We start from the raw sequence: 12,971 nt of genomic DNA, 5'->3' as shown, positions 1-12,971 counted from the left end.
GAAGTTTTACATAATATAATTATGATTACTTATTATTCCATATATATTTTATATAATACAATAACTCATAAAGCATGATGAATTCAAAATATGACAAATAAAAAAGTACTATTGCATATCTCTGTAAAGGTAAAATACCGTATTTTTAAAAAAAAATGTTGCATTGCTTTTTTATTAATTCATGCATCAAATGGTTAAAATGACATCACTTTTTTTAATGGTGTCTTTTTTTTTTTTTTTTTTTTTTTTTTTAAATGAGCATAACGACAGAGCAATCTAACACATTTTAAAGGAAACTACTTGCAGTCACCTCTTGTAAATGTTTGATTTCATGTTTCTATCAAGTCACAGACCAGAGATCATTGCTTAACTTGCCCTTTTTTTCTCTGAGATATTTAACCCAGTCAGTCTCACCACATCGCTCCAGGCTATGTCTTTATGAATTATTTAGCGACAGAAGCACTGCATATGAAATTAATATTCAGACATTTTCTATTATCTGGTGTGGACTCTCTGTCTCACTCCCTGCTTCCTGTTATTTTGGGAATGATTTGTATTCCTGTGGCACTGGTTTGATCAGGGCTTGTGCCCATTCACACAACATGCCAGGCATGCTGAGTAAGGCTGGACTGTGCTGCTCTGTTCTTCCCTAACTCCTACACTGGTTTTTCTGGCAGGTGGTTTCTTTCTGCCTCCTCCTCTAAAAAACTGTTTTGCCTTTCCAAAACCATTTCCCAGTTCCTTCAAAGCATCATCTGCTTTTCTCACCACTCAGTATCACAACAGAATGATATTATTACTGCTTCTTTAATATTTCAATTGCATCCTCTTGTACTTGAAAAGGTTCAAAGCTATAAAAAGCTCAGCGGGGAGTAAAGTTCAGTCATTAAGTTAATTATTATTATTAGTGAAAAACAACTCTGAAAATGTAAATTTTTATTCTGCAAGATAACAATGTGCTCTTTGAATTTTAAACAGTATGGCTCCCCCTAGTGCCAAACTTTGTGAAAGTCTGGGAGCAGTAATCAAGCAAATGGGTTTAATCTCCCACAGAACTTTCCCTTAAAATGTCCTTTCTAAAGCAATGTACAAAGGCGGTTTTATTTTAATCATTAGCAACACACACCAGCTTATTGTGGTCAAATGCACTTAAGCACAATGATTTCACTGATTTAATGTTATATAATTTTGCTATCATGCTGATAATCTAAGATTTGAAGATTACACTGTAAATGGTGTTTATTTTAGTTGACTTCATCTCCACACATACCATCACCTTCCCCGCATAACACACTCTATGTTTCACACATACTGTAGGTTAATCAATTATTCAGGTTGGGTGCTGCAAACAGAATAGCACTGCAGCTCAAGACCAGCATGTTGTCTCTCCTGCATATCAGGTCGTCTGGTGGATCTTCTTAAAACTATTTGTCCCCACAAATATTCAAGGCAATGCATGATTACGTCAAGTGATGAGATAAACTTGATTTAATTTCAAATATGTGCTGCTTATTCTTTTAGAAAGATCGTCAGCTTTGTTAAAGAGGAAATAAACTAGATACTTTTGGCTGATGAATTTAAAATTCATGCATCTTAATGTGATGATCAAGGTTTTAATGTCAAATCAAGGGCTTAGAACAACTGATTTAAAACTCACAGGTATGTTTTAGTGGGATTTTAAGGCCAAAATAAAGAGCTTAGTGATTGGCCATTTTTAGGATTTCAACAACTAGAAGGTTTTAATGAGCTCACTTTCATTTAGGTACAAATTAATTAATAATATACAAATAATAATATCAATAAAACCAGAGTGTGCACCATGGGGAAATAAAAGATAATAATCATCACCATTATGAACTAAATGTGTAGTTGATGTGCCATAGTGATGCAACTAAGTTCAAAACCAGCGACAAAGGCAGAAATCTGGAAATATTCCTGGACTCAGACCTAAATTTCACCAAACCCATTAGGACAGCTGCCTGGCATTACTTGACGAGCACATTGAGAATTAAAAGGACTACTTTATCAGCAGGATTTAGAAAAACGTGTCCATGCATTTATTATTAGTAGACTATAATGTACCATGTTCTTACATCTCTCCCTAAAAAGTCCATCAAACCGCCATCCAGAACCCTGCTGCTCGAGTCCATACTAAAACCAAGAAAGTGGATCTTATAACTCCAGTCCTCAGATCTTTAAACTGACTTCTTGCCTGTGAAAGAACTGACTTAAGAATCCTGTTGTCAGTTTAGGGACAAAATGCATTTAGGATCCTTTGTTTTTTTCCTAACCAACCAGATCCCTCAGGTCATCAGATGGATATCTAACTTTTGTTCCAGAGTCAGTACTAAACATGGAGAGGCAGTGTTCAGTTGTTATGCACCTCATGTAGAATGAATGCCCAGAAAACTGGAGGTCTGCTGAATCTCTCAGCTGATTTCAATGAAATACCTTGAAATTAGAAATTTTAACCTAAAATTGTCCTTCTGGTATGACATTTTCGTCAAACCGTGGAAACGGCTACGTGGAGGCCGGACCTGTGAGATTTTCCACTTGTGTAATAATAGACTATTTTTGTCCAGTTAAGAAGAGCACAGTCCCTGAGTTGATAAAAGCCAGCCAGCTGGATTGACTTAGTCTATACTCATTCTTGTGCAAAACTACAAGAGGTGGTGTACCCTTTTGAATATTATGTGGAGCAGATGCCTTCAATCATGTAAATCAGCAGAACAGCAGAAAATAAACACAAGACAACACACAACACAGTGCATGGAAGAAACACATCAAACTATAAATTAAAAAGCACTACATGGTTATCAGTTAATTCATATGCATGACGGAACATTTGCTTTTTGATTAAAAAACACAAGTATCATGTTTTGTATATTTAAGAAGAATTACACAATTCTGTCTTTGATTCATTAAAATGAAACTTACTTGATAACTGAATGGAAAATTCACTGCAGAGCTCTTATATTCACTGTGTCTGCCAGTGAAGCTGCTGGTGTGTGAAGGTAGCTGGAATTTACTCTCCGGATTGAAAGAAATTACTGTATCACATGCACTAGAAGCATGTAATGACCTCTTAACTATAACAGTGTTACAAGTGTCAATTACAAACAGAGTGGGACATCACCCTGTAAAACCCTTTTGCACCGCAGCAGAGGTCTGTGACAGCTTCTTAGTAAATTGATGACTCATGGTCACTCTAGTCAACGCTTACTATAAGCTTTAGCAAAAAGCAAAGTTTTAAGTCTAATCGTAAAGTAGGATGCACTGCCTGGCCACCAAAACAAGTGTGTAGCCAAAACAAAGCCACTTATCAGTGAGGCTAACCAGAGCCAAAAGCTTCAGTTTGCTAAGGAACATTTAGATGGACTTTGGAGCAATGGAAGAAGGTCATGTGGTCTGATGATTCCAAATTTACCTTGTTACAGAGTGATGGGAGCATCAGGATAGGAGAAGAGGTTGTGATGCAGCCATCATGCCTACAGCTAACTTTGGGTCAGTGCTATGATCTGGGGTTGCTATTGTTGGTCAGGTCTGGGTTTAGCAACATAATATGGCCAAAGAATAAAGTCAGATAATACCCGAATATACTGAATCACCTGGTTATTCAATCAATGCATATTTTTTTTCCTGATGGAGCAGACATATTCCAAGATGGCAATGCCAGGATTCATCTTGCTTAAATCATAAAAGAGACATTCAGGAAGCATGAGATATCATTTTCACACATGGGTTGGCCACTAACCCATGTGTGGGTCCAGACCTGAACCTCCTTCATATACGCTGGAAAAGGTTTCGCATAGAGGTTGGACTAATCTTGGTAAAAAAAAAATAATAATAATAATTGCAACAGTAAATGGAAATGAATCTTGAGACTTTGCAGAAGCTTGTGCCACAAAGAATGCAGTTATGATCGAAGCTAAAGGTTGTCTGACAAAATACTGGGGGGCAACTTTTTTCATTGCTGGAGACTTTTTCTTTTTTGAATTAATCAAATGAATGAAAATGATGATTTCGGAAAATTTTGAAACTGTGAAACACTACAGGTCATGTTTCGAAGCATTTCTTTCCCTGCCAAGGAGGATATAATTTTGCCAACATTTATCTGTCTGTCTCTGTCTGTTTGTAATCAACTTTATGCAAAAACTACTGGGCAGATTGTTCACACAGATGTCTTAACACAGAGGCAGTCTTGGTGGTTTTTCAGGAGGTATGGTAGTGTAGCAGTGGTCATATATATATCATGCACTAAGGAAAACAGAAGTCATGCAGATGCCAAACAGTGTTGTGATAAAGACACAATATTTGCATCTGCATTAACCATTGGAACATGATGGTGGGGATTTCATACCATTATAAATGTATATGAGCTGTTATTTTAGTAACTGACAACAAGAAATAATGTGTGACAAACAAATTTAAGTAATATAAGTGTAATCAGTATTGATAACTGAAGAGTGGCGTTTAGCTCAACTTGTTGAACAGCCAGCTGACATATAGAATGCAGCTCTTCCACAAGGTGGCCATTCACTGCATTCAGGTTTCTAACCTTTTTTTGTCCCTATCTGGCCCCCTTTCTGTCCACTTACTGTTAAAAGGCCACCAAAACCAAGAAAATCTTTAGAAATAAAATCTTTCATATGATAGGCTATAGCTTTTAAGACAGTGTTGGTTGGAATGGCGAAACACAGTTCCTTCATACTGTATTTAAACAAAGTCAAATCCAAATTATTATGGCTTTTTAAAAATATCAAACAGGAAATAATACTGTGCAGTAATTGATGCTTGTTTTCAAAAACAATTGTTAGTAAGCTAAAAGAAAAAAAGAAAAAAAAAAACAAAACAAAAAAAAAAACTTCCCCTGCCCTCTGAAACATTTAAGGATAATCGTGCATTAATATGACAAAAGCTATTAAGACATGCTAAACAGATCTGTAGTTTAACGTTTGATATCAACATCTAATTTTTGGTCTTGACCCTATGAAGGCACATACTATGAACAGTATGTTTTGGAAAAATAGTGTCTTGACTTTATTGCTATTATGTTACTCCAAACGTGGCGAGAGATTGTTTTATTTCAACAGTTTGTCCTAATTTGGACACATTGTTTGTGGGGCGTTCTCTAAACCATTCCTGTCTTACGTGTATAATAAATCACGAAGGGCATTTATTTAATAACAAGGGAATAAATAAATTGTATAAAAAATGTAGAAGAAAATATGTTTAAAACTACGTGTGGCATTAAGAAGGCACTGTGAATAAAGTTGAAACTTTTCACAGTCAAGCACGGCTAAAGACCCCACCATAGCAACCACGACTGCATACAACTCAGCCTTACGTGCGTCACGCGCGAACACATGCGACTCTTCCAGGATTGGTCAGAGATGCCGGGAAACCTCCTCGTGACATGTCTGCCGGTATAAATACTGTGAGCCGCTATACTATTGCGTAGCACTGGTGTATGAGAGGAAGATGTATCGTCTCGGCCAACAGTCTAACTCCAAGATCGCTTTCGATTTCTTTTTGTCCACTGTGCCACGGGAACATTTTCACTTTACTAGACAATACAATAAAAGCTGGTCGTGTATTGGCTGATTTTTGATCAAATTTCACTTGAATCTCCTCGAAAATGCCAAGGACCAAGAAGAGGAATAGCAGAGGTAAGTGGACTAGCGGCCTCGACGCTTTGGCCTTGTGTCTCTATGTTAACTTGGCAGACGGTAGTTGTAGTTCTTTCATTGTTGTTATTCCATTGAGTAGGATGTAGCGTGTCTGCTGTACGGACTACAAACTTTGGAGGCCGGCCTTTCAACACACGAAGCTGCCTAGCCCTAATTACACACCGCTTTGCTATTACTATAACAAACAAAGGCAGCAGCGGTAAAACCATGTGGTTGAATTTTGTTATTTTTAACCATCAAATATATACCTAACAGGATCCTAGAACGGTCTTATTAACAAGCTAATGCCAGCCACTCCCTCTAAAATGCACATGCGGGTTTGGTCAACGTTGTTTACCGGCAAATAAATTTCATACAGCCTTTGAGCCCTTAAAACTCCTGCCTTTTTAGAGCCGTAAAGAAATGTTTATATTTAGCTCAGGGAAAAATACATAACATAAACAAAACAACGAATTAAGCTGTATAATGTGAAGTTTGCGTGTTTTGCTCGCCCTCCAGTTAATGGCTAGCTGAATTTGCGTCAAACGGTGTTCATATAAACATGCGTTTCCTTATGCTAACTTGTCAATGAGTTTGGTTATATTTGTATTTTGTTCACTAGCTTGTGTTGATAATCGCAGCAAAGGCGGACATTTTGGACAACAAGAGTTGGGATGGTAAAGAGGCGTCGCGCAGTTTTACAAGTCAGCTGTCGTGGGGTGGGGGGGGGGGGGGGGGGGGGGGGGGTGTAAAGGCTCCACGTCAACACATGCTGTAAAAACACACTTTAAACCTAGATGTAACATCTGTTAATTGGATAAAACATCTCTTTTGTCATCAACTCTTTGTCACTGTGTTTTGTCGTGGCTCAGAAAATCTAAGGACAGTCTCATTCAATCGTGGGAACTTCCTGTTCCCGCAAACACGTCTTCCATCTAGAGGTGATTTTAGGTCAAAGCATCTGGTCTGGACTGGTTTTAGTTTGACCACCGCCAGAGGCTTAGTTTATCAGAAAAATACTTTCCCGGATTATTGCTTCAAAAACATGTGCGCGTGAGAAGGAGGAAATAAGCAGAAAAACCAACAAACAAAACAAAACAAAAAATCATTTTAAAGTCTGAATGTTTGCAAGTCCCACTGCCCTCCTTTTTTTTTCTTCTTCTTTTTGGGAAAACTGTTTTTTACAGTCTAGCTTTTACACAACAGTCCATTCCTAAGCCTTTCTCTCCTCATCTCAGTGTACAAAAGAGTATCAATTCTTGCATGAAATAACCAGTACAGTCATGGTGGACTTTGAATGCTTCCCACTTCCTCCTCTGATTGTAACAAAACCGATGCAGGTACATTCTGAGCACCTTCCAGTTTAGACTGTATTTACCGTATTGCATATTTGATCTGTTATGGCAGATCTACTTTTCTGACCCATGTCGCTCCAACCTGTATGCCGTTTGCATAGGTAGCAGAGGTGGGTTGACCCTGACAGTGTTTTCATATGAGATAATAGAAGTGTGTGTACAGGATAAGATGTGTAGGGAACACACAACTGATTAGATAACTGGCGTTTGCTGCGGTAACTGCGTGACACACAGGTTGCGTAAGATACACCCAAACCTGCTGTACTGTTCCTATGAATTTGATTAGACTGAGTTTTCTGCATTTGCATCACCCTGAATTCATTTTTTTTAGGAGGCCAGCATGGAGCTGTGCAGCCTTTCAGTGATGAGGATGCCTCCATCGAGACCCTCAGTCATTGCAGCAGCTTCAGTGACACCACCAGTGTAGCAGATGATGGTAAGTGTAAATTTTGTGCTTTTTGGCTTTTTTTTATTTTTTTATTTTTTGTCTGGAGTGTGTTTTCTTTGTGGGTATGTCTACCTCCATGCACTGCTTTTTGGTTTTGATCGATAACTTTACTCTCAAGCATGTTTGTCAAGCTTTTCTGCCTCAACTTGTGATTTCAGGTGGAGAGGCCAGTGAGGACACTGCCCAGGAGGATTTCCAGTACAAGCTGAAGGGGTTCATTGACAGCACTGTGGATAAGAGGTTAAAGTCTTGCCTGTTTTCAAATATTTGCATATTATCAGAACTAGAGTACAAACTAAACGTATTACAAATGTGTCTATTTGGAGAATGAAACATTACACAGATTTTTTTCCAGAAACAAAAGAATACCAAACATCCTTTAAACAATATACATGCACAGCTGTATTTTCAGATTGATAAACATTTATTTATGATTTTTTTTAACACTGATTTATATCAGGATCTTTGAGAAGGAAATTGCAAATATAAGACAGTTAATGTCCAGTAGTCTAACTGCTTATATAAATAAACTGTTATATAAATATAACTGGCTTTGCTTTGCTGTTTCATGATGCATGTTGGGAACTTTTTCTTTGCATTTCTCTTGTTCCAAAAGCTTGCACATTAACAAAATGACATCTGAGCAGGTATGCAGAATATATTGTTTTGGATGCGCCTTTCCCAGTACTGGAACCTCCCTGGGTTCTCTCCATGACTGTGTAAAACTTCAACAAAAAATGCCATTTAGCATGAGGTTTAGGACCACAGTTTTGTTAGGAAAGGTAAAATAGTTTATTTTGGAGTGCACTGCAGTGGCCATTTCAGCACAGTAGGACTGAGTGCTTAAGGTCACTTTGCTTCTCCATGTGAGACACTTCAGGAAGTAAACATGTGTTAAACTTCTTAAATGTATTGTGCTTTGCTTGGTATTGTGGATGAAAGTGTAGCAGACTTTGCAACAAAGGCATGCTCACACAAGAATCTGGATTTTGTCACTGTCAATCAGAAGGGAACTGCCATCCGCTCAAAGTTAATTTTACCTGGATATCAGCTGTCTCTTCCTACTCAAGTAAAGAAACAGCTGCTTGTGGGTTGAGTGATCTTTTTTTTTTTTTTTTTTTTTTCTCTATTATTATTCCTAATTTTTCTTTATCTTTATAGTGTAGTAAGGTTCACCGAGATCCTAGTGTTTATTTCTTTGTTGGATAGTTGAAGTTGAGTATCACTGGAATTTCTTGGGAAAAATCTCACCGAAGCTTGAACCTGCTCTTGTTTAAAAATAGACTAAAAGTAGGCCAGCCTAAAATTGCTGAATCTCCTACTGGAATAGGATCGCACCCCATATTGCTGCTTCACCACCGATGCCATTTGGGTTTTAAATATTTAAGCTAAACACATTAGCTTAAAAGCTTAGCTTCCTGAAAGTGAAGCTGTTCAATTTTCAAATGTAATCGCAAGCATTTTTGTTTTCATCTAATAAAGCTAGTAATCTATAGTAATGGTCATGAATACCCGTTACTGTCTCTACAGTGCTAAGACCAGACAAGGGGCTTTGGATGGGCTGAAAACAGCAATGGCCACGCGGATCCTGCACGAGTTCATCTCTGAGAGAAGGATGACCATCACAGACAGCATTGAGCGTTGCCTCAAGAAAGGTACCAGAAAGGATTTAAGCTTTACTGTTAATGTTGACTGATGATCCAGCTGTCAACAAACTGGTAGTTGTTGTTTTACAATATCCAAAATGAAATGGTTCTGGTTTCCAAATTTTCTGGAATTTAAGAAGAATATCACCGCTCATCCTTTTCTCTGTAAGGCAAAGGTGAGGAGCAGCGAGCAGCGGCTTCTTTAGCCTGCTTGCTGTGTATTCAGCTGGGCTCAGGAATTGAGAGCGAGGAGGTGTTTAAGACCCTGAAACCTATCTTCAAAAACATCCTGGCAGATGGATCAGCCAACATACAAGCCAGACAAGCCGTGAGTATGATCTGTCATACTGTACAGGAATTTTTTTTTTTTTTTTATGTTAAATGGTTGTGAAAACTCCTACTTTAAAATCTGATTATTTGTAATAGGTGGCGACAAGTCTGGGGCTCTGTACGCTTGTTGCAGAGGATGATGTTTTGGTAAGTTCTTGCTTCCTTCTGGCATTTTTCTATTATGGTTTGACACATCTGAACTCTAGTAATGCTACTGTGATTGCAGTCTGTCAGATGCATATTTGTACTTAATATCAGCTCTGGCATTGTGGCTAATGTAGTCTTAACACTCATGAAGTCAGGATTGGCAGTTGTTGTAAATGACTGATCAGTGATTTATTATAGTTCTTATAATGCTTATATTTTGATGATCACTGTTCCTAGGACGTGCAGGCTACCATGGAATGTTTTGAGAACCTTTTCACCCGGTCCTATGCCAGGGCAGATGGGACCTGTCCTTCAATCAGTCCACAGACAAGCCAGCTCCATACCAACGCCCTGCTGTCTTGGGCACTGCTGCTCACCATCTGCTCAGCTAACCAGCTCAAAGACATCCTGCACAAGTAAGATCCCAACTGTCAGGTTTCATTCAAAACTTCAGTTAACCTACCTACACTCAACGCTTCGCTTTTTCTCCCTGTGCGTGTTTGTGTGTCCGTGCGTGTGTGTGTGTCCGTCCGTGTGTGTGTGTGTCCGTCCGTGTGTGTGTGTGTGTGTGTGTGTGTCTGTGTGTCCAGACACCTGCCCAAGCTGCAGAGGCTGCTTGAAAGCGATGATGTCAACATGAGAATTGCTGCGGGGGAAACGATTGCTCTACTTTTTGAACTGGCCAGAGACATCAATCCTGTAAGTTCATGTTTGTGCTTCTTGTTAGAAATGAATTGAAAGTTTCATGCTGTTGGTGAAGGTAAATATTTTCTGGTTTGTTTTGTTTTTTTTTTCTCAGGAGTTTGAATTTGAGGACTGGGATGAACTGTGTGATAAGCTGAATGGATTAGCCACAGACTGCAACAAGCACAGAGCCAAGACTGACAAGAGAAAGCAGCGGTCGGTGTTCAGGGACGTACTCAAGGCGGTGGAGGTGAGTCATATTTTTTTTTTTTTTTTTTTTTTAATCTGGATTTAATTTGCACTTTAAGGTAATTATTTCCTACTTTTAGTCAGGATGGATTAAGAGTGACAGGCATCACTGACAGGGCTCCTTCATGCTCACAGGATTAAGGATGTTTGTTGATTTCTGGCTGCGGTGATGTTTATTTAATTTTTTTTTCCTCAGGAGGGTGATTTCCAATCAGAAACGATTCGCTTTGGGACAGAGCGCATGACCATTGACAGCTGGGTCCGGAAGAGGATGTATGATGCTTTCAGAGAGTTTGTGGGCTCTGGGATGAACTATCACCTGCAGGTATTTGTTGTCATAGTTCTGTTTGGTGTGTATTTCTCATCATGATTGGACAGTGCTTGATGTGTTTTAATTTTTTCCCAACCAGGCAAATGAGTTTATCAGAGATGTGTTTGAACTGGGACCACCTATGCTGGTAGATTCAGCAACAATGAAGGCCATGAAAATTTCTCGTTTTGAAAGGGTGAGTGTTTATAAAAGGCTTGTTTGCTTTTTTTTTTTCCCTGCTTTAAATGCTCTCCAATTGAATAATTTTTTTTTTTTTTTTTTTAGCATCTCCATAACTCTGCTGCTTTCAAGGCTCGGACCAAGGCCAGGAACAAGTTCAGAGACAAGAGGGTGGATGTGGGAGAGTTTTAATCTAAATAATTCTTTTCCTTATTGTGATGCTATTTATCTGGCTTATCTGCTTTTTAGATGAATTGTCAAGTTTATGCTCACATTATTGTTTCCATCCTTTAAAAAGAAAAGTGTATTTAAACAGTTTTTTTTTTTTTTTTTCTTTTTTTTTTTGTAACCTAAAATGTGGTTTGATGTCACATGCTGCGTTTTGGAAAATGGCCCCTAAAATGATTTTGTCCATTACAGACCAGCAAGTCTGCATTTAAACAGACTGGTTTTACAATTATACTGTGCATTGTCAGAAAACAGTGGTGTTGTACATACCTTTCAACCTTTCATTGTGTGTTTTGTTAAAGAAATGGTAATTTATAAGATTGTTATGTGTCATGTGGTTTAATTTAAGATGTGACTGACTCAAACCTCTGAATTTGTATGAAGTTAATGTTTATACATGTAGACATGTTAAAGACTTAGTGGGTGTATAATGTTTAAGGTAAGGATGGTGAAATAAAAAAACAAAACAAAAAAACCTGGTGTAAAACAATGTATGGTGTTGGTTGGTGTTTGTTTTATTATTTTCTGTGTGACGTTTGCATGTGTGGGTGGTCTCAGGTACTCCAGCTTCCTTCCTCTGGTGTGTGTGTGTGTGTGTGTGTGTGTGTGTGTGTGTGTGTGTGTGTGTGTGTGTGTGTGTGTGTGTGTGTGTGTGTGTGTGTGTGTGTGTGTGTGTGTGTGTGTGTGTGTGTGTGTGTGTGTGTGTGTGTGTGTGTGTGTGTGTGTGTGTGTGTGTGTGTGTGTGTGTGTGTGTGTGTGTGTGTGTGTGTGTGTGTGTGTGTGTGTGTGTGTGTGTGTGTGTGTGTGTGTGTGTGTGTGTGTGTGTGTGTGTGTGTGTGTGTGTGTGTGTGTGTGTGTGTGTGTGTGTGTGTGTGTGTGTGTGTGTGTGTGTGTGTGTGTGTGTGTGTGTGTGTGTGTGTGTGTGTGTGTGTGTGTGTTAAACTGGCAACCAGTCCAAGTGAACTTTGCTTGTCACCTGCTAATAGCAGAAACATGCTCCAGTTTCCATGTAACCCTGACAAGACGTAAGCGGCATAGAAAATGACAGAAATAATGTATAGAACAAGCTGTCTTCTGCATTTAAAAAGTGTCAGTGTGGTCGCCAATGTCAGGTTCCAACGTGTGATAAATGTATAACCATACAGCATCAAAATAAATCTCAATGATCATACAAAGTGACTTTAAACTTTGCCTCACTATCCAATCACTGCCTGATCTTCTGTTTTATAATTGTATTCAGGAAAGATGATTTTGTAGGAGCTGTTACCAGTTTCTGCTTCATCATACAGACTCTTTAAACGACAGCCTTCATTCCAGTCATCTTTACAGCTCATGTGCATAGGTTTGCAGTTGCACTGTTAAGCTGCCAAATCATGCCGTAATCCCATGTTCTCCAGGGCTGGCTGGCAAAACAAAAAGTCAACAAAGGAAACAATGAAATCAGGAAAGCCGTAGTTTTATTACTTTCTGCTTGTCAGAACATTGAGCCTACAGAGGAGTTTGGAAATAATCTGACACCATGCAGAACTGTCACTTGTTAGCATAAACATTGTAAGCTTTCAAGTATTTCCTATAAAAAAGTATGAAAAGATGAAATTACTTGGTCTTACGGCAGATCAATTTGCCTAAATGAGAAAGGAATGAGCATGATTTACACATCTACAAATAAGAAGCATCTGAGGTGCCATTATGTGAGGCTGGATTTAGCTTATTGATCATAAGGAC

The 12,971-nt window shown here is 38.6% G+C and overlaps 1 protein-coding gene across 1 annotated transcript; it reads left to right on the top strand.

Moving 5' to 3' along the window:
• The first annotated feature begins 5,476 nt into the window (after positions 1–5,476).
• Positions 5,477–11,715, top strand: ifrd1 (interferon-related developmental regulator 1). The gene is made up of 12 exons (XM_079262913.1): positions 5,477–5,669; positions 7,356–7,460; positions 7,631–7,712; positions 9,003–9,127; positions 9,289–9,446; positions 9,545–9,595; positions 9,833–10,011; positions 10,186–10,294; positions 10,395–10,529; positions 10,725–10,853; positions 10,939–11,034; positions 11,124–11,715. Exons 1-12 carry the CDS (start codon positions 5,639–5,641, stop codon positions 11,208–11,210), a joined length of 1,287 nt encoding a protein of 428 aa, XP_079119039.1. The 5' UTR covers positions 5,477–5,638; the 3' UTR covers positions 11,211–11,715.
• The last annotated feature ends 1,256 nt before the right edge of the window (positions 11,716–12,971 follow it).

This window comes from Telmatherina bonti (genome assembly GCF_933228915.1).
Source record: "Telmatherina bonti genome assembly, chromosome: 23".
NCBI lineage: Eukaryota > Metazoa > Chordata > Actinopteri > Atheriniformes > Telmatherinidae > Telmatherina > Telmatherina bonti.
Note: the sequence above shows the minus strand (reverse complement) of the source record. Positions and strands in the feature narration are given on the sequence as shown.

What these genes read in the sequence shown, in the direction of transcription:
- ifrd1 (XM_079262913.1), top strand. Translation starts at nt 5,639, where the DNA reads ATGCCAAGGACCAAGAAGAGGAATAGCAGAG. An exon ending in TTGCAGAGGATGATGTTTTG is followed by an intron (nt 9,596 to 9,832) that starts GTAAGTTCTTGC and finishes CACTGTTCCTAG; the next exon opens with GACGTGCAGGCTACCATGGA. An exon ending in GGATGAACTATCACCTGCAG is followed by an intron (nt 10,854 to 10,938) that starts GTATTTGTTGTC and finishes TTTCCCAACCAG; the next exon opens with GCAAATGAGTTTATCAGAGA.